General features: G+C 57.0%; 1 protein-coding gene across 1 annotated transcript in view; it reads right to left on the bottom strand.

Annotated features, from left to right (window-relative positions):
- Positions 1-239: 239 nt before the first annotated feature.
- MIGA2 (mitoguardin 2) overlaps positions 240-19,323 on the bottom strand; it is a 30,038-nt gene continuing 10,954 nt past the window's right edge. The window contains exons 7-17 of the mRNA XM_077768362.1: positions 14,791-14,908; positions 12,240-12,340; positions 11,539-11,654; positions 10,107-10,179; positions 9,913-9,999; positions 5,704-5,802; positions 5,261-5,395; positions 4,292-4,345; positions 3,452-3,568; positions 1,325-3,403; positions 240-672 (exon numbers count right to left, since the gene is read on the bottom strand). Coding sequence (XP_077624488.1) covers positions 3,197-3,403; positions 3,452-3,568; positions 4,292-4,345; positions 5,261-5,395; positions 5,704-5,802; positions 9,913-9,999; positions 10,107-10,179; positions 11,539-11,654; positions 12,240-12,340; positions 14,791-14,908 — 1,107 coding nt within the window. The 3' untranslated portion in view covers positions 240-672; positions 1,325-3,196. The remainder of the gene's footprint in view (positions 673-1,324; positions 3,404-3,451; positions 3,569-4,291; positions 4,346-5,260; positions 5,396-5,703; positions 5,803-9,912; positions 10,000-10,106; positions 10,180-11,538; positions 11,655-12,239; positions 12,341-14,790; positions 14,909-19,323) is intronic.

The raw sequence follows: 19,323 nt of genomic DNA, 5'->3' as shown, positions 1-19,323 counted from the left end.
CTCCTCCCTGAGGTCAGGGGTGGACCAGGGAGGCCCCTGGTGTCGGTCCCGGCAAACTGGGAGGTGCTCCACGCTTGTCACTTGCACTGTCAGCCTGTGAGGCGGCTCTGAATGTGCCCAGTTTATAGCCAAGAACAGTGAGGCTCTTGAGTGTCTCCCCCCGCGCCCACCCCCCCATCGGCCGGGTCACCAGGCTAGTGTGTGTCAGAACCAGGATTCACACCCAGGTCTGTCTGCTGGGCAGGCCCAGGTTCGGAACCAGCCTGCATCCCATGAGCCCAGCTGCTGCCTTCCTCTTCCCACTTGCCTGGAGGAGTCCCCAGGGGAGTCCTGAGACCCAGGCCCTTCCGGAGTCCCCAGGCGTCCCCGGCAGAGCTCGTCTTTCTTCTGGCAGGGAGTTCACAGACAGGACAGTCAGGCACAAAGTCTTAACTGTGCATCATACCCCAGCTATGCTGGTCTGGGCTCCAAGTCCTTTAGGAAACTCCCCATCTCTGGGCCTGGTTCCCCAAAATGTGCTGCTGCCCTCTAGATTAGAGGTTCATTTGTTCACTTCAGAAACTCGGTTTGCAGGCAGTCCCAGGCCAGGAATGGGCATCAGGGATGAAGAATGAGCGGGATCAGTGGAGCGCCGCTCTCAGGAAACGCATTCCAATGCAAGTCTCTGAACTCCTGGAACCCAAAGATGCCAGTTAGAAAAACAAAGGTCTCAGGGCACCTGGCTGGCTCGATCAGTAGAGCGTGCAACTCTTGATCTTGGTGTCATGGGTTCAAGTCCCACATGTGGCATAGAGTGTACTTAAAAAGACAGGGGGAGGCGCCTGGGCGGCTCAGTCGTTTAAGCATCTGACTCTTGATTTCAGCTCAGGTCACGATCTCACAGTTCGTGGGTGAGAGCCCCATGGAGGGCTCTGGGCTGACAGCGTGGAGCCTGCTTGGGATTCTCTCTTTCCCTCTCCTCTGCTCATGCTCACTCTCAAAAATAAACATTCCAATAACCTACCAAGGTCTGGCTGCCTATGGAAACCTCTGTAGACCTGGCCGACTTCGGTCTGGTCCTTTCCTACCTGTTCCAGCCCCCCTCCTCCCCCCGCCCCCCCCAGCTGGCCCAACACCTGTCTTACACATGTGGGCACTAAGGTCCAGGGAGAAGCGACCTCAGCAACATGGTGCCTGGGCGGGGTCCACACCCAGGCTGCCCGCCATCTGTGGCCTTAAGCACGGTGCTGACCGCTCCCCCACTTCGACCCCAACCCTGAAGCCCTCCCTGCGTAAGGGACCCATCCACACTGCCAGCCTGCCACGAGGCCCCAAGGGGGCTCACCAGGCTTCCCTCGGCCTTGGCCCTCCTGGAAACTCCACCAACCGCACCCCAAAGGCCGAGTCCCCAGCGACGGCCCAGGAAGCAAACGGATCCATTTGCACGGCAACGTGGAAGGACGTTGTTTAATAAATCATTTATTCAACTTGAGGTTGGTGCGCACACGCTCTACCAGACAAAAGTTGGAAGCTGCAACAAACCAAGTGCCAGAGGCAGTGCACGGACGTGTAAACAAAGACAAATGAACACACCACTCTGAGCGATCCGGGAGCAAACCAGAGTGGCCGGGGCCCCGGGCCCAGGAGGACATTCATAGCTCCAGGGAAGTGCAAATGAACGGAACGTGGGGCTGGACGGGAGGAGGGCCACCCTCGGCCTTCCCACGCAGGAGGCTGCTCCTTCCTGGACACCAACCTCAGAGTGGGGCCGGGGGGTTGGGGCCAGAGCCCCGGCTCGACACAGGGTCCTCCGGTCTGCGGAGCAGGAGCGAGCGTGCAGGGAGATGATGGGCCGGGCCCACACACCCCCCTCTCCATTTCCCTTCTCTCTCCCTCCCAGGACCCCTTTGCCATTAGGGGCTGAGGAGCCAGTCCTCCAGAGTACGGAGAACAAGGAGGGAGGACTCAGTTTCTCTGGGAGGCCTCTCAGCCTGAAAGGGGCAGAATCACAAAATAAAGTGTTAAGGCAATAAATAAAACATCCCGCCTCCGGTGAAAACACTGAGTCTGCAGGACTCACAGCTCCCGGCGGATGTGGGGACGACATGGGGACGACGTGGGGATGGCCGGAGGACCAGCTGATGCACAGCTAGAGCGTTTGTGCGTCAAGCCGACGGCCGAGCGCCCGGCAAACTTTCCCGTACTACTGAGGGCAGGGCAGCCGGTCCGGTCCTGTGCTTCCTCTGGCCCGCTCGGTGTGGTCCCTGGGCCCGCCACTGTCCCAGGTGACAGGCCTGCAATGAACCCTGGTCAGAGCCTCCAGCGGAGCCCTAGCACCACTCAGGGGGGTCCGGGCTCAGGGAGGCAGCGGGGTGGGGCGGGAGGACCGGCCCCACCTGCTCCGTCTTTGGTGGCGACAAAGGGGAAGAGAAGTGACAGTCTTTGCAGGACGAGGGAATGTCAGCGGAGACAGCGTCCCGGGTTTCCTGCTTGGGTTTGCCAGGGGTCCAGTCCCCACCCAGACGTGAGCACAAGGAGGGCAGACCCAACCCCGTCCCACCTTTGCATGGTCCGGGCCTGCCACCAGTCCAAGGTCCAAGGTACGCCCCCCCCCAGGCACTCTGTGGCCCCCACCCTCCCTCTCCGGGGCTGCAAACTCTCTAGGGTGGGGGCGGGGGTGGGGGCCCACAGGACTGGGCAGCCAGATTCGGTCTAAGTCCGGGTCCCTTCTAGCTCTGGCCATCCGGGGCCTTCACCAGAGCCACGCCCCCCCCATCTTCCACCTCTACCTTCCCAGCCCTGCCTCGTCAGCAGCCCCGGGATGGGGGGAGGTCTTGGGGTCCCACCCCCAGGACTCCCAGCTCTGCCCGTCCCACCTCTCCTCACAACAGGGTCTGTCTCTGACCACCTTCCTCTCCCTCAGGCCCCACAGGCCACTGGTCCCGCTGCTGCGTCACCCAGGGACAGCCGAGGGCAGTCGGGCGGGCCCCCGGGGCTCCAGCCCTCTCCAGGGAAGTCTGTGGGGATTCCCAGGTGGTGACAATGGTCAGGGACAACTGCCCGAGGCCACCAAGGCCCGGGCTCTGCCGAAGCTGCCGGCCGCGGACACCCGGGCCCTTGGACGCCAACACTAAGGAGGGGAGGAGGCAGCCTTCGTGCTGCCATCAGCACGTGGACAAGACGCAGGCCGCACCCCTCCCCGAGCCTGCGCCCGCCACTACTGCGGCAGGTCCGGGGGGCCATTCTCTCGGGGCAGCGCCCCATTCAGGCCAGGGCTGCCGGCCGCCGGCGCCCCCAGGTAGCCCAGCAGGATGTCGCTGCGGCGCCGCGACAGCTGCAGGATGTCGTCTGCCAGTGCCGGCACCGAGGTGTAGCGCACGTTGTCCAGGTCAAACATGTCCCTCAGGTACTGCACGATCTGGTGCTGGGGGAGGGGCTGGTGTCGGGCCTGGGCNCCAGCCGCTCAGTTTACCTTGAAGAAAGCACACACTTCAGCGAGCTGGGGTTTGGGTCCGAGGAAGCCAAAGGCTAGGACGGGGCTAACGTGCTCCGATACGGAGTAGAAATGGGAGATGAAGCCATCAGGCACCTGCAGAAGAGGCGAGGCTGAGGGCTGGGACTCGGCCAAGCTGGCGGGGGTGGGGTGGGGTGCTTATCGAGAGCTGGGCCTTGGGGGCCCAGCTCAGTCACATGCTTGCTGGCTGACCCCGAGCAAGTGACAGGGGCTTTTTGCTCTGCAGAATGGAGGGATAACCTCAGGGCTGCTCTGAGGACTACGGGAGGAAGGGGGGGCGGGGCTGGGCACTGGCAACGCCCAGAGTACTTGGCAGGGCATCGGGGCCTGGCTGGCAGAGGAGAGGGAGGGACCGCAGCCCAATCAGAGCAGCCAGTTGCTGCCTGGGAGTGCAGACAGCAGCAGCCGGAGGCTGCTCTGCGTGCCCCGCCCAGATGCCTCCGCCAAGACCACCCCCACCCCTTTTGTGGGCCCTTCCTCCGTCAAGGATGCCCTTTCCCCTCCGAGCCCCCTTCGACAGTTCCCGATGGCCCATGCTGTGCTGGGTCCTAGAGGGAGATAAAGCAGACCCACGTGTGCCTTTGAGGTACCCCTAGTAAAGGCTGAGAAAAGGACAGGTGGCCAGTGCTGTGACAGAGGCCAAAAGGGACAGCGGGGCCTGGGGACTCAGCAGGACCTCCCTGTGACAGCCCCATTTCTCTGCCTGCCCAGCCCTGCCCCACCCCCAGAACCGGGGCCAGCTCCAGCCGATGGGTCACCTGTGCTGGGTGCCGCGCCCAGGGCCCTGAGGTCACTCACCATCAACAGTCTCCTCTTGGCTTTCAAGACTGACCAGCAAGCGGTGGCCAGGGCCTAAATCAAAGATGGGACCCCACCCAGGTTTCAGAATGACAGGTTGGGCCGGCAGCCCCTACCCGGCCCCAGCTCACCCCGCCCCAAGCAGGAAGACGGGGCCAGGTGCCCACGCTCTGTACCTCCCTCCCCTCAGTTAGGAACAAGTCACACCTAAATCTGACCCTTGACTCCAACCCTTACCACTGCAGGCCCCTGGCCCAGCCACGGAACTTCTCCGGGCCGCAGCTTCCTTCTCTGTGAGATGGCCATGACCTGGCCACCCCCACCTCCTTCTGAAGGAGGCGTTTGTAGGGCTGCCTGATGGCCCCACCTGACCCGAGGGGCCCTGCACTCAACTCTGCCTTAACTTGACTTAATAAGATGCATTAAAAGGGAGTAGAAAAGGGGCGCCTGGGGGGCTCAGTCAGTTGAGCATCCGACTTCGGCTCAGGTCACAGTCTCAGTTCGTGAGTTCAGCCCCGTGTTGGGCTCTGTGCTGACAGCTCAGGGCCTGGAGCCTCCTTTGGATTCTGCCTCCCTTTCTCTCTCTGTCTCTCCCCTGCTTGTACTCTCTCTCTGTCTCTCAAAAAGTAAACATTAAAAAAAAGTGTTTTTTAAACGGAGTAGAATTAACTAAGGGAGACCACAACGCAGAAGGAAAACTCTCCCCCCACCATTGCGTGGGCTCTAAACGGGCACAGAGAACATCGGCCTCCCCTGGGGAGCTGCTCGGGGGCAGATGCCCCGTCTGCCTGGCCCAGAGACCCACATCGAGCGGGGGAAGGAAGACTGCCCGGAGGGGGTGGACGGCCCAGGCTTGGTGCCCAGAGCCAGGGATGGAGGAGAGCAGGGTGTGGGCCAATGCGTGGGGTGATGGGAGTGTGGGCTGGACGTGGGGGGGGGGGGGGGGGGGGGGGCAGGGCAGCCACCCACCGTCTCCTTGAAGCTGTCTGACAGCCAGCGGTTCCTCAGGACGGCAAGCACCGAGGACGGGGGGTTCTCCAAGTCCTCGAAGGCGTCCATGAGTATGAAGTCCAGCACTATGTCAAAGAAGCTCATGTACACCACCTGTGAGAGGGCAGGATGCTCTGAAGGCTGCAGGGCCACTGTCCAGACGGGAAGACTGAGTCCAGAGAGGCGCGGGTGTGGGGGGCCTGGGTGGGAGCACACGGGTGAGCGGGCGCATCCTGGGGCCGCAACGGGGTATGGCTGGGGCTGTCTCCCCAACAGCCTGGGTCCGCTGGCGGCAGCGATGGGGCCACCTCAGACCCTGAGAATCGAGGCAGAGCTCGGCACAGGCACCCCCCTCCCCCCAGCTCGAGGATCTTGGGTGCAAGGGTCCCCAGGGTGCTGGGGCTCAGCACAAACCAACTCACCCCACGGCCCTCCAGCTCCAGCCGCGTGGTGGCCCAGGTCTCAGGCTGCAGGGCATAGCCCATCATCTCCTCGTAACTCTCCAGGAAGCCTTTGGGGCTCTGTGGGGAGAGGCACGGCTCACTCTGGTCACGAGAGAGGCTCTAGGACTCACTTGGACTAGATTTGCAGGGACAAGCCTGTGCATGGGGGACAAGCCAAGGCAGGGCAGAGGCCTATCCCTGAGCAGCAGCCACAGAGAAAATGAGGCAAGAAGCGTCCTCTGCCCACCACCGTGTGCCTTTGCACACGCCGGCACACGTCTGGGAGAGATCCAACAACAGCTCGCCCCGCAACGGCTCAGCCCGAACTCACAACGGAGCACCAAATGCCTTCCGGGAGACGCACATGTGCGCGTGCACACATGCGGCACCATGAGCACACTGTGCAAAGATGAGTGAGGCCAGGAGGCTGAGTCCAGCAGCCAAAGATACGAATCTGCACGACCCTGGCTGTCACTGGTGAAATGGGAGACGCTACAGCCCACACTCACGGGTGAGCCCAGGCGCGTAACACAATCGGCATGGTGCCTGGGCCTAAACGATAAATAGTGTATGAGACCCGCTGCCGTGGGCACCCGGGACGGGCTCTTTGCTCTCTGGGGCTGAGAGGTGGAGCTGGGGCATGCGACGCCACACGCGGACGTGCCTCTAAGGACAGGGAAAGCTGGGACACGCCAGGGGCTGTGCTAACAGGGACCAACTCAGCGAATTCACGCGGTCCTGCGAGGAATGGGCCAGTAGTATACCCACTTTCTAGATAGGAATACTGAGGCTGCGGGAGATTAGTGATGTGCCCAAGAGCCAGGTGGGGTGGAGCTGGCACAGAATAGAGCAGGCAGGTTGACGCCCCTTATAAAAAACCGTGGGTGGAGGAGCCATCAGACACACGTTCACTAGATGTGAACAGGGTGGTAGAGTGAGGGGCAGTTTTTCTTTTTGCTCTTACATATCTGTTGGGTTTTTCTAAAAGGAGCATGAGTATTTCTATAATCACTTAAAGGGGAAAAAAAGGGGGGCGCCTGGGTGGCTCAGTCAGTTAAGCATCTGACTTCGGCTCAGGTCATGATCTCATGGTTCGTGGGTTCGAGCCCTGCATCGGGCTCTGTGCTGACAGCTCAGAGCCTGGAGCCTGCTTCGGATTCTGTGTCTCCCTCTCTCTCTGACCTTCCCTTGCTCAGGCTCACTCTCTCAGAAATAAATAAAGCATTAAAAATTTTTTTTAAAAAAAAAGGGGGAAAATAACCCCTAGTTTCACTAAGTTTTAAAGACAAGTTGCTAGGATGACCTTGACCGTGACTTAACTTCCCGGAGCCTCGGTTTCCTCATACGGAAAGGAGGGCAATGAAGATAAGGGCTGGCCAAGCACGTCTGACACCATCTCACAAGGCCCCTGGGGCACACCTACTCCCACATGGGAGAGGGTGCATGGCTGGTTTGTGAACACACAGTGACAAAGTGGCCTGATTTCTCAAGTCCAGAGCCCGGCTGCTGCCCACAGGACTGGGAGCCTCCCAGCTCTGCCTGCGACAACCCAACAGGACCGCCTGGGTCCCTGCCCCAGCGCCGGGGCTCTGCACAGGCAACCTCTGCTCTTTGGAGCCGATAACCAGCCATTCGCAAAACCTGTGGGAGCCCCCACCCCAGGGCCCCCCCGCCCCCCCACCAGCGTGGAGGCCAGTAGGCAAGTTGCACCTCTGGGCCTTGCAGCGAGTGGCCACAGGGTTCAGGCCGGCTGCTAAGCTCCCGGCTCTCACTTCAGCCTCACCTGCCCTTCCTTCACTTGTTCATTCCTTCCCTCTCTTGGGAGGCCACAGAGAACAGGCCGAGGGAACAGCTGGGATCAGGCCAACCTGGGTTCAAATGCCAGCGCTACCCTTCCCTTGCTTAGAGACCTGGGCCAGGCCCTCTCCCCTCTCGGGCTCGGTTTTCTTATATCCGCTGAGTGGAGAGTGTAGTCAGGCTAAATGAGCGACTGGAGGTAGAGACATGGACAGAGCTCCGGGCTCATTGCTGGGTAAACAGCAGCTGCTGGGAGAGTAATAATTGGCACTCAAGGAGCCCCGGCCCCATGCCAGGCCCTGGGCCCGGACATACCTACGCCGGGAGAGCCGTGGTCCCTGGGCTGTGCAGAGCTCACGGAGCAGTGAGAACGCGTGATCCGCAAACCGGATGCAGGTGATGGACGTGCTGGCGGCCGAGCCCGAGGGCTCTGGGCAAAGGCCTCCAGGGGGATGAGACGGCCACCAGGGGCTTAGAAGATGGGAAAGCAAGGAAGAGCAAGGAAGGGAGGGGCGGGGGGCTTCCAGATGCTGGTAGAAGTTCCACCTCCTACCCTGGGTGCTGGGCACACAGGGGTTCATCCTTTCATTAAATCCTAGAGACCCATTTTTATACCCTCAGGTATAAACAAGACGGTAGGGGGGTGCCTAGGGGGCTCAGTCGGTTGGGTGGCCGACTTCGGCTCAGGTCACGATCTCACGGTTCGTGGGTTTGAGCCCCGCGTCGGGCTCTGTGCTGACAGCTCAGAGTCTGGAACCTGCTTTGGGATTCTATGTCTCTCCCTCTCTCTGACCCTCCCCTGCTCACGCTCTCTCTCACTCAGAAATAAACAAACAAACAAGACGGTAGTTAACGTAGTTAATAAGCACATTGATGATCAGGGTTCTGGGTATACAGGGGCCACATGCGAAGGCCCAGACAAGGGAGAAAGTCTGGAAGAGCTGTGCCCTAAGCCTGAGCCCTGCAGTCTGGACAAGCAGCCGGTCACAAAAACGAGACGCGGTCTATACCTCAAAGGCAGCGGGAGCAAGGGAGCACGCCAGGCAGTGGGGTAACGAGATGAGAGATATGTTTTGGGAACCATTACTCAGACAATGGGGAGGTGGGAGGGGAGGAGTTTTCAAGGGCTTTGCTCAATTGGCCAAACAACACGACAACTTAAGCAACCTTCTTCAGAACCACAGAAATGCGAAGGAATGGATAAAATCGATTAAAAGGATCACTGACGCCCACCACTGGCCAAGATGTCAGGGGACGCACTCTGGCACCACCGGCGGGAGCTTCGGTCATCAAGCTGCTGGGCATTTCAGAGAGCAAACTGAGAGGCCCTCCTAACTGTGCCCAGGACGTGCTTTTGCCACATCTGGGCTCTGCCCCTCAGAAAACCACCAGTACCTAGAGGGGCCTGTGACAAACAGACTAGAATGGCAGTGTGACAGGGGACATCAGAGCCATGCCAGCCTGCCCGAGGGACTCCTGTGCAATCAGCAAAAGGAATGGTATCTGCTGACCCGGACAGATGGACGAGATACACTCTTACACAACCCACTAAAGCTGCCCAACGGCTTGCAGGAAACTTTGGAAATTAGACAACCGAGTTCAAGGGTGAGTCCATGACACAGAGCAGAAGCACCTAGGACTGTGGCAGTGGTTCACTCTGGCCGACGGTGCTCAGGGGTACCGACAACGACAATGGCTTGCGCTTTCGAGTCACTCAACTGTGTAGAACCGCGTTTCGGTATCAAGGCAGGTCCTCGGGGTGCCTGGGGGGCTCGGTGCAGGTCATGATCTCACAGCTTGTGGGTTCGAGCCCCATGTCGGGCTCTGATGTCGGGCTCTGTGCTGACAGCTCAGAGCCCAGAGCCTGCTTCCGATTCTGTGACTCCCTCTCTCTGCCCCTCCCCTGCCTGTTCTCTGTCTCTCTCTCTTTCTCAAAAGGAATTAACATTAAAAAAAATAAATTTTTTAAAGCAAGACAGGTCCATATTTTTAAAAATTAGGATAGGAGGGGCGCCTGGGTGGCTTAGTTACTTGAGCATCTGACTTCAGCTCCAGTCATGATCTCATGGCTTGTGGGTCCGAGCCCAGCGTTGGGCTCACTGCTGTCAGCTCAGAGCCTGCTTTGGATCTTCCGCAATCCCCCCCATGCCCCGCCCCTGCTCGCGCACATGCTTGCTCTCTTTCTCAAAAATAAATATTAAAAAAAAAATAATTTGCCCAGGAAACTCCCCCAAGCCTTTCTCGGCTCCTCTAGAGCCTCAGGATGAAGTCAAAGCTCCTTAGCTTCATGTCAAGTAAGGTTTTTTTTTTTTTTTTTAAACAGAATCAAATAAAAGTTACAAAAATCAAAATAAAAAACACAAGGTGAGAAGAACACCTGAAAAGAGCTACCTTTTCGGCCTTGGTCATCAGGCCCGTCACCATCTGGCGGCCAACCTCCCCGAAGAAAAGCTGGTTGCTCTTGTCTTCCAGAAGGCCCTAAGGAATGAGCAAAGCAGGGGGTGGGGGTGAGCCGTCGGGCTGGGAGACCCGCCTGCCTGGCCCCGGCCCCGACCCCGTCCTTGCCAGGTGCCCCCGACACCCACCTCGAAGGCTTGCCGCACACAGTGCAGCTTGGCCAGGAAGTCCTGGTCACTGTAGCAGCCCAACAGCTCTGTCCTGTGGGGAGGCACACACAGTCACACCCCCGGGCCCTGTCCAGCGACGCCCCTGGGAGGTCAGGGTGGAGCCGGGCAGCGTGACCCTGGGCAAGCGCCTGCCCTCCGCTAGGCCTCGGATGCCGCCAAACCAAAGGAAGAGGCTTGACCGGATGGTCCCCGGGAACATGCTGTCCCCAGGAGCCCCGAGCGCAGCTGGCAGGGCTGGGCGCTAGGAGTCGGGCCAACCTCGGCCTCCTTCAGGCCCCAGGCAGCAAAGGCCCCTCACTGGCAGGGGGCTGGAGTGGCCCAACAGGTCCCAGCTGGCCAAGTGCCAGGGCACGGGCCTCCCGCCCATTCTGGCTCCCCTCACCCCCCTCACTAAGGCTTCAGCCAGGCTTTTCAGTCAGCAAACTTTTTAAGATTGATCTACTTTGGGAGATAAAGAGAGCGCGTGTGTGCGCCCACAGGCGCACGCGCAGGAAAGGGTCAGGGAGCGAGGGAGACAGAATCCCAAGCAGGGGATTCAAACTCCCAAACAGTGAGCCGAAATCAAGAGCCGGATGCTTAACCAACTGAGCCCCCAGGTGCCCCTCAGTCAGTGAACTTCAAACGCACATACTTAATGGGGCGCCTGGGTGGCTCAGTCGGTTAAGCGTCTGACTTCGGCTCAGGTCGTGATCTCATGGTTCATGGGTTCAAGCCCCGCATCGGGCTCTGTGCTGACAGCTAGCTCAGAGCCTGGAGCCTGCTTCAGATTCTGTCTCCCTCTCTCTCTGAACCTCCCCTGTTCATGCTGTCTCTCTCTCTCTCTCTCAGAAATAAATAAAACATTAAAAAAAAAAAGTTAAAAAAAAGGCACATACTTAAATCTGGAGTTAGGGCCCAAAGCCAAGTTCTGAGCAAAATTAACTTAAGGTGAATAAGAAACCTCAACTAGGCCACAGGTAAGAAAATTGAGGCCAAGAAAGGGTAGGCAACTGATCCAGGGCCATGTGCTAAAAAGGCACAGAACCTGGAAAGAGTCGGGGCTGTCTGTCCCCAGAGGCCGGCCTCGGGGCCGCTGCGGAGATGGGAGTCCTTGGGGACCCAGGGCTCAGAGACAGTGCCCGCCAACAGCAAGGCCTCTGACAACTCTGCCCAAGTAGGAATCATTGTTATCTCACTAGTTACAGGGGTGTGTGGTTGCTACTTGCGGGCCTGCCCATCTCCGAGCCGAAGGCCGCCCTACGCCCTCCACGGCTGGGTCAGCGGCACCGGGGCCCTGGGCTGGCCTGTCCAGCTGAGTCCTCACCGAGCGCTGCTGGCTTCTCCGGCCTCCGAGGGGGACAGGGTGCACCCCAGCTGCCCCTGCCCCCCGCCTCCTTCCCCACACGCTCACCTGAGGGTCCGGCAGGGCACCTTCCCCTCCTTCACCAGCTGCAGGGCCTCCTCGTAGGCGGCAGCGGGCCTGGAGAGCGGGATTGGGTAATCGCCGACCTGCAGGGACTCAAAGAGCTGGGGGGAGGGCATGCAGGAAGAGGAAGGTCGTGTCAAAGCCTGAGTCGACGGCATCCCAGGGGGTGACGGTGCTTGCCCAGGGGACACCGAGGGAACAACGAGCCAAGAGGCAAGAAGCCCAGATTTGAGTCCAGCTCTTTGAGTCCAGCTCCTCCAGATCGGTGTCCCGATCTCCAGGGACCCTTCCCAAAGGGACCATCTGCCGGGCGGGTGCCCACATTCTGCCCCCCGCCCCACCCCGTCCCTGGCAGGACGGTCGGGCCTGACACGCATGGCCACAGTGGGAGACTAATGCCAAGCAACGGGCACGCAGTCTAACAAGGGAGGGGTGAGTGTGGGCTGGAGCCGGGGGGCGGGGGGGTGGAGACCCATGGTCATCCACAGGACCTATGACGCCTGGCTTCTCAGGCTCTCCTGTCCCCAGCAAGTGCATGGAGTCCCCGGGGAGCCGTGCTTGGTAACTGCCAAATGCTGTCAGAGGAAATGCCTTCCTTTTCCCACGACCCAGTGCAGGGACTGCACACGGGGGCCCGGGCGTCACTCCACCCCAGCCTCCCTCTGCCCGCCCACCCCGCAGGTCACCTCCGTGGCAGAGAAGAAGGAATCCTCAGAGGTCAGGCTGTCTTCATCGTCCGCCCGCAGATGCAGGGAGCTCTCTGTCAGGGGCAGCATGAGGGTCCTCTCTGGGGAGAGCGGGAAGAGGAGGGTTGGGCTGAGATCCCGAAATCCGTGGGCTTTCTGGAACGCGCAGGAGCAAAGCTACCGATGCGCGATTCCGGACTAGACGTTGCTGTTGACCACACGGCTCCATGTACTGGACACTTAACGCGTGAAGATTCTGGGCTCATCGCCTCAAATGAATGGCTTCTTTCAACCGTATGCCACCCTTGGAGGTGGGCACAGGGGCCCCGCGCGCGGCCACACAGTCACGCCCTGAGACCCGATGGCCCCCGAGCTCTGGTATACTGCGTGGCCCTGGGCAAATCGACTCCCCTGACAAATCGGAACTTAGCCATTGACAACAAAGAGCCCCAGGGAGTCCATGGGCCACTTGACATCGCTAGATGCAGCTGCGCCAGGCCTGCAGGAGTCTGGACCTTCCAGGGCTCTGAGGAAAGGTCCCTCCACTAAGCAGAGACCGTGGCCCTAAAGGCCCTACCAGCCTTCTCTGCCCTGTGGGGAGGCCACAGGGGGCGGGGTCCCTCCTCAGGCAAAGCCACTTGGGGACAGGCCACAGCAGAGTGTGTCGAGGTCGCCAGCCCTTGCCAGGCCTGCGCTGCCGCTGGCAGAGCTGAGCGGCTGGGCACAGGGGTCTGATGCGCCTCCTCGGGGCTGACGGCACCCAGAGAAGGGTCCTTCAACTCGGGGGAGGAGGAAACAACAGACCTTCTTTCTTGGCCCTTTGGCCTGTTTTCAGCTAATCTCCACACGGGCCGTGCCCTGCGCCCGCCTGCTGCCCACTGAAGGCTCAAACCAAAGGCCTGGAACAGCCGTCAGGGGAGAGGCACACACGCCCGAGGGTTGGCCCCCGAGGGGATGGGACGAGGCACACTGCTCAGGGACTCCCCGGGCCACACCAAGCCTGGGCCTGTCCGCTACACGTAAAAGGACATCACAGGGGCGCCTGGCTGGTTGAGTCAGCAGAGCACGTGACTCCCGGTCTCAGGGTCCAAGCCCTATGTTGGGTGTAGGGATTCCTTAAAAGTAAAATCTTTCGGGGCGCCTGGGTGGCTCGGTTGGTTCAGCATCCGACTCCTGATTTCAGCTCAGGTCGTGATCCCAGGGTCATGGGACGGAGCCCTGTGTCGGGCTCCACGCTAAACACGGAGCCTGCTTAAGATTCTCTCTCTCGGGGCGCCTGGGTGGCTCAGTCAGCTGAGCGTCTGACTTCGGCTCAGGTCATGATCTCACAGTTCGTGGGTTCGAGCCCCGCGTCAGGCTCTGTGCTGACAGCTCAGAGCCTGGAGCCTGTTTCAGATTCTGTGTCTCCCTCTCTCTCTGACCCTTCCCTGCTCACACTGCTTCTCTCTCTATTTCTCCCCTGCTTACATTCTCTTTTTCTCTCTAAATAAAAAATTACACTTTAAAAATAAATAAAATAAGGGTGCTTGGGCAGCTGAGTCTTAAGCAACTGACTTCAGCTCAGGTCACAATCTTACAGTTTGTGGGTTCGAGCCCTACATCGGGCTCTGTATTGACAGCTCAGAGCCTGGAGCCTGCTTCGGATTCTGTGTCTCCCTCTCTCTCTGCCCCGCCCCTGCTCATTCTCTCTCTCTCAAAAATAAACAAACATCAAAAAAATTTTTTAAAAGACAAATAAAATAAAATAAAAATATAATCTTTAGGGCACTTGTTAATGATGAGCACTGGGTATTATACGTGAGTGATGACCCACTAAATTCTACTCCTAAAACCAAAATTACGCTATATGTTAACTAAATAGAATTTAAATAACAATTTGGAGGAAACAAAATGTTCTTAATAAAAAAATGAAATCTTAAAAAAAGAATGCCTTTTTAAAAAATATACATAGCCATTCTTGAGGCGCCTGGGTGGCTCAGTCGGTTAAACGTCCGACTTCGGCTCAGGTCATGATCTCACGGTTCGTGGGTTTGGGCCCCGCATCGGGTTCTGTGCTGACAGCTCAGAGCCTGGAGCCTGTTTTGGATTCTGTGTCTCCCTCTCTTTGTCCCTCCCCTGCTCATGCTCTGTCTCTGTCTCAAAAATAAACCATAAATTTTTTTTTTTAAATAAATAAAATATACATAGCCATTCTTCACTTTTTTTTAAAGTTTATTTATTTCGAGAGAGCACGTGCACACAAGCGCAGTAGAGAAAAGCGGGGAGAGAACCCCAAGGTCCTGCATTGCCCACACAGAGCCCCAGGCAGGGCTTGATCTCCCAAGAACATGACCTGAGCCAAAAATCAAGAGTTGGACACTTAACAGACTGAGCTCCCCAGGCGCCCTAACGCCTCTGTCTCTTGAAGCCTCAGTTTCCCCATCTATGCAATAAGGGCACTGATCAGACGGGGTCCACAGGCTCTGAGGGCTGTGAGGGAGCCCCACCCCAGGTCTCTCGCCCCCTCCCACCTCCACCCTGCCCCACCCCGGCCTGTCCCCGGCCAGCTCACCAAGGTCCAGCAGCGCGCTGTCGGATGGAAAGGTGGACCCGAACTCCTCCTGCAAGTGGTAGGCCCGGTGCAGCAGGGACTCCAGCTTCTCTGCGAAGTCCCTTCGCTGTGACTCTGGCTGCAATGAGAAGGATGGCTCCACACTCCCTGGCCCAATGGCCCCTTCCCTCAACGACGCTGGGGGGCAGGGGGCCTGGCAGCGAGAGCGCATTTCCAGACCCGAGCTGCCCGATACAGGGGCCGGCGGCCACACGGAGTGACTGAGGCTGGAAAGGTGGCCTGTCCCAACGGAGACGTGCCGTTAAGTATGAACACATGCGGGGTTCCCAGTATTTCGCGCCGAAGACCCACACGTGTCCCCACAAAGTTCCACGGCGATCCGCGTTGGAAACGCAGTATTGTGGATGCGCTAGAGTACAAGAAATGGATCGCTAACATGATTCTTGCCAGTCTCCTTCCGCTGTGAAACGGGGGCTCTGGGAAATTTTAAATGAGCTAAACGGCTCTGCACGAACAAGGCCGCTCTGGACCCCGGCGGACCTGGGCCATGTCCTCGGCACCACAAGTTCCAAGTGGCGTGACCCCGAGTGAACGACTTCCTCATTCTAAGCCTCTGTTTCCGTATCTGTCAACTGAGATGAGAGTCCCTACTTCCTAGGATTTTAGGGAAAACATGAAGGAAAGAGGGTATGCAAAGCCCCTCACACACAACTGGCCTGTGGCGATGACCGGCTAGCGCTGGCTCTCATACCAATTGATGTGCTACAATACATAACGTGTATACAACATGGAAGTTATAATATACTATGCGTAACATGAGGCATATCATATATATCATATGTAATAATAACAGTACGGGCACTCTGATAAGTGGACAGTCATGATCCCAGGAAGAGCTGGGCTCCAATTCCACTGTTATACTAACCACGTGTGCTTGGGAAGGCATTGAGCCTAAGAGGCAGCAGCCTGTGGCTCAGTGTGGCCTCAGTGAGGCCTCCTCGCTGCCCTTGGCCTCCAGGCTGCTGTGTGGAAAGAAGCACTGCTCCTTTGACCCCAGGAGCTTCTCGGCCAAGGGGCAGAGGCAGGCAGGCCCGAGTCTGTTTTCCACCAAGCCTGCCAGATCCTATACCTGCGTGTAACCAGAACCCGGGGAGGAGACCGGGGCCAGCTCAGGCCACAGGCCCCCGGGGACAGAGCTGGAAGAGTTCCGAGAGGGACAGCAGTGACGGAGAAAACCGCTTGCACAGAGCGCTCGCCCTGGACACGGCCCCTTGCTGCTCAGCCTCACGGCACCCCTGAAGGCAGATCTGCCTCTGACGCCGACCCGCAGAGAAACTCAAGGAGGTTAAGTGGTGCAGCCCACCCGGCTAGAGCCCGGCAGAGCCCAGGGAACCTCGGGCCCCCTGTCCACTCGGCCCGATTCACTGACAGGACCAGACCCCGCATGGTGTGGCTGGCAGACAGAGCCTGGTAGCTCTGGCAGAGGTGTGCCGCTTCTCTCTCTGTGACGTGGCCTCCAGGTAGGCAATGTTTCTTTGGCGTCACACGGCAAATGACAAGAGAAAAAGGATATACTGAACTTCATTGAAATTCAGAACTTCTGGGGCGCCTGGGGGGCTCAGTCGGTTAAGTGTCCGACTTTGGCTCAGGTCATGATCTTGCGGTTCGTGGGTTCGAGCCCCATGTCAGGCTCTGTGCTGACAGCTCCTGGAGCCTGCGTCGGATTCTGGGTCCCCCTCTTTCTGTGCCCCTCCCCCATTTACACTCTTTCTCTCTCTAAAAATTAAATAACATTAAAATTTTTAAAAAAAAAATTCAGAACTTTTGTGGTTCAAAGCACGCCATCAAGAAAGTGAAAGGACAATCCACCGGATGGGGCGAAGTATCTCCAGATCCTGCCTCTGCGAAGAGATTTATATCCAGAATAGAGAGCCCCTACAAGTCAATAATAAAAAGATATAACCATTCATCTATGGGAAGACGCTTGGATTGCTTCTCTATCTTGGGTATCATAAATCTGAATGTCCATCCGCAGATGAGCAGATAAAGAAGATGTGGTCTATAAATACAGTGGGGTATTATTCAGCCACAAAGAAGAATGGAAACTTGGCATTTGCAACACGTGGATGGATCTAGAGGGTATAACGCTAAATAAGTCAGACAGAGATAGACAAATACCGTATGATTTCACTCATATGTGGAACTTAAGAAACAAAACAAACAAAAAGAGACAAACACAAAATCAGACTCTTAAATACAGAAAACAAACTGGTGGTTGCCAGAGGGGAGCTGGGTGAACCAGATACAAGGGGATTAGGAGTACACTTATCGTTGGGGCTCCTGGGGGGCTCAGTCGGTTGAGCGGCCGACTTTAGCTCAGGTCATGATCTCGCGGTTTGTGGGTTCGAGCCCCACATCGGGCTCTGTGCTGACAGCTCAGAGCCTGGAGACTGCTTTGGATTCTGTGCTTCCCTCTCTCTCTGTCCTTCCCCTGCTCGCTCTCTGTCTCTCTCTCAAAATAAACATTGAAAAAAAAAAAAAGTACACTGATCGTGATGAGCATTGAGTAATATATAAAATTCCTGAATTGGAAAAAAAAAAAAAAAAAAAGATGGATGGCCTAATTAAAATAAAGCCAAAGATCTGAAGAGACGATTCTCCAAAGACCCTACAAGTGGCCAATAAGCTCTACATGGTTAGCCCAGGGAAATGCAAGTCAAGGGGCACTTGGGTGGCTTAGTCGGTTAAGCGTCCGACTTTCGCTTAGGTCATGATCTCGCGGTTCGTGGGTTCGAGCCCCGCGTCGGGCTCTGTGCTGACTGCCAGCTCAGAGCCCGGAGCCTGTTTCAGTCTGTGACTCCCTCTCTCTCTGACCCTCCCCTGCTCACACTGTCTCTCTCTTTCTCTCTCCTAGAAAAAAAAAAAAATTTTTTTTAAAAAGCAAGTCAAAACCACAAGAGGTAACAATTTCACGCCCACTAGGTGGTCTAGAACCAAAAAGACACAAAACAAATGTTGACAGAACCCCACTGAGGGGCATGTGAAAGGGCACAGCCTGGCGGTTCTCCAAAATGTCAAACACGGTGACATTCAGCACCAGCAACTTCACTCCTAGGTAAGAGAGATTTAAAGTCTTATGTCCACACAGAGTAAAAACAGCCCAAGGGCGCCCGGGTGGGTGGCTCAGTCGGTTGAGCATCCGACTTCGGCTCAGGTCAGGCTCAGGTCAGGATCACACGGTCCATGGGTTCAAGCTCCATGTCGGACTCTGTGCTGACAGCTCAGAGCCCAGAGCCTGCTTCCGATTCTGTGTCTCCCTGGCTCTCTGCCCCTCCCCCGCTCCCACTCTCTCTCTCAAAAATAAACATTGAGGAAAAAAAAAAACCCCAAATGCCCATCAGTGGATGAATGGATAAACAAAATGTGATACATCCATACAATGGACTCTTCCTCAGCAATAAACAGAAACGAAGTAGTGATCCGGGTTATGAGCATGAACCTTGAAAACATTACGCTGTAGGAAAGAAGCCAATCATAAAGGCCACTGATTGTATGATTCCATTTATAGAAATGTCCAGAACAGGTAGATCTATAGGGAGGAAAGGAAGATGAGTGATTGCCTAGGGCTGGGGCGGGGGGGGCACGGGATGGATGGGGTCTGATGAAGTACATGGGATTTCTTGGAGAAATGATGAAAACATTCTAAAGTTAATTGTGGTGATGCACACACAGCCCTGAGTGTACTAAAAGCCAATGAACTGTACCATTCAAAATGGAGCTGGATGGAAATGAATTTTATGGGATATGAATAATATTCTAAGAAACCTGGTAAACATTTTCTAGCACAGAAAACTGCCTAGAAGGTAACCAAGTGGTTATGTCTGGATGAAGGGTTACAGGCGTCATTATTGCTGACAGTAAAGATCCCTTATCGAGCAAGTACTACACACCAGGGGCACCCCAGCACGCAGGGAGGCGGAGGGCCTTGGCCCATGTCACAGAGCTTGAGCTGCCCATCAAACGCTGGGTGCTTTGTTCCCCCACTTTTCTTTTTTTTTTTAACATTTATTCAGTTTTGAGAGAGAGAGAGGGAGACAGAACACGAGTGGGGGAGGGACAGAGAGAGAGAGGGAGACACAGAATCCGAAGCAGGCTCCCGGCTCTGAGCTGTCAGCACAGAGCCCGATGCGGGGCTCGAACCCACAAACCATCAGGTCATGACCTGAGCCGAAGGTGGATGCTTAACCGACTGAGCCACCTGGCGCCCCTTCCCTGACTCTTTTCTATTTCTGTAGTTTTTTAAGGAATTCTTCATAGCTATTCTTTAAGCAATTCTTCATCGCTCTCAGGAAAAGAACAATGAAAGCTCTAGAATTTTAAGATGGAGTATTAGCAATCACTACCATTTTGGAAATAAAGCTGCCTCCCTTCCCTTTTGCAACCTTACCCAGTCCTGCAGGCGTCTGTCAGCCACCCACAGGCAGAGGTGACCTGGTGCAGAGGTGACCTGGTGACCTGCTCAAAGCCCTTCAG

Source organism: Crocuta crocuta, unplaced genomic scaffold (genome assembly GCF_008692635.1).
Source record: "Crocuta crocuta isolate KB4526 unplaced genomic scaffold, BGI_CrCroc_1.0 scaffold35, whole genome shotgun sequence".
Classification (NCBI taxonomy): domain Eukaryota; kingdom Metazoa; phylum Chordata; class Mammalia; order Carnivora; family Hyaenidae; genus Crocuta; species Crocuta crocuta.
The sequence above is the reverse complement of the archived record's forward strand: the minus strand, read 5'-3'. Positions and strand labels throughout refer to the sequence as shown.